The 1320-nt window shown below is 63.5% G+C and overlaps 1 protein-coding gene across 1 annotated transcript in view; it reads right to left on the bottom strand.

Moving 5' to 3' along the window:
- Positions 1–1320, bottom strand: part of LOC104998018 (microtubule cross-linking factor 1-like) — a 35899-nt gene that overhangs the window by 2718 nt on the left and 31861 nt on the right. The window contains exon 10 of the mRNA XM_010853012.1: positions 1093–1320. Coding sequence (XP_010851314.1) covers positions 1093–1320 — 228 coding nt within the window. The remainder of the gene's footprint in view (positions 1–1092) is intronic.

Here is a 1320-nt window from a genome sequence, read left to right as displayed (position 1 = left end):
AAATAAGAGCGGAGGGTCGGCTGTGTTGGTTACTTGTTGAAATTCCCATAAAACTGAACAAGACTCCGCTCTCAGTGGGTTGAGTCAGGCTGGAATCCTCTCCGGTGTGGTCCGCCCAGACGGTCTTTGTTTAGTTAACCTCTGAGACCCGCAGTTAAAAGGCCTATTCGGGAAACTTCACCGTCCAGGGATCCAACATCTTTTGCCCATTTCTGGGCTTCCTCTCTCCCTGACGCTCTGCTCCCACGCCGATGCACGAACGTACAGTGCAGGCGTGTCAGCCTGGAAACCCTCTTCCAGGTGCGGTGGGTATGGGTCTGCTCCAGCCCCGCTTGCCCTGCACACCAGCGTGCCGCAGAGAGGTTAATACGAGGTTTATCTCCACGGTCCCCATAAACCTGGCTAAATATTCAAATTCCCTCCTCCACCCCGTCTGCCCCTCCCACCTCTCACCGCCTTAGGCAAGTCAATAAATTTTCATAATCTGCAACCAGCACGGTTTACACCAGCAACACTGCCAGTGGGGCCCAAGGGCAGGCCTTTCTCAGGGGAGCCCCCTGGGCCCTGGGGCCTGCGGGCCTGGGCCTCACCCGTGTGTCATCGACTTGGGCCCACTGAGGGGAGGCCGGGGCGCCGCTCCTCCCTGGCCACATGTCCCTCCTGTGATGGTCCCCCGGCCCCTCTGTTCCTGGAGGCCCTGCCTCCCTGCTCCGGACACCTCTCAGCAAGGCCCAGTGCAGCCTACCCCGTGCCCTCCTGGGGACACAGCGTTTACTCTCAGGTGAAAGCACAGCAAAACCGACTTTAAAAGACAAAAGAAAGCAGCCACGGCGCCCTGGCCAAGGTCCCCTAAGGCGCGAGCCTTCTCCTTCGGGCAAGCCAGGCCTGAGCCCTGCAGCCCGCGGAGACTCTGGACACCCGCGCTTCCTTCCCTCCTGGAGGGGTGGAAACTCCGGAGGCCCGGCGGGGGCCAAGGGTATGGGGGAGGCCCTGTCACCCCACCCTCTCCAAAAGGGCGCCGGCGTTGCCCAGGCCTCGGCCGCCAGAGCCGGGAGGCCAGAGGCAATGGCCCGCGGCTAGGCAGCACGTTACCTGGGAGGTCCTCGCGGGCGTTTTGATGCAGGTAACTCTGCTCCAGCGAGTAAGAAGACATGCTGCTGTGCAGGCCTGCGGGGGCCGCAGGGGTGCTGCCCGGCGTCAGGGCGGGCGGCTGCTTGAGGTAAGGCGAGGCGCCGGGCGAGCTCCAGTGCGCCGCGGGGCTGGTGTAGGGCGAGTGGCACTCGATGGCGCTCGCCACGGCCGGGGACGAGGGCACGGGGC

The sequence above is a fragment of the Bison bison genome, unplaced genomic scaffold (assembly GCF_000754665.1).
Source record: "Bison bison bison isolate TAMUID 2011002044 unplaced genomic scaffold, Bison_UMD1.0 scf7180017864321, whole genome shotgun sequence".
Classification (NCBI taxonomy): Eukaryota; Metazoa; Chordata; class Mammalia; order Artiodactyla; family Bovidae; genus Bison; species Bison bison.
Note: the sequence above shows the minus strand (reverse complement) of the source record. Positions and strands in the feature narration are given on the sequence as shown.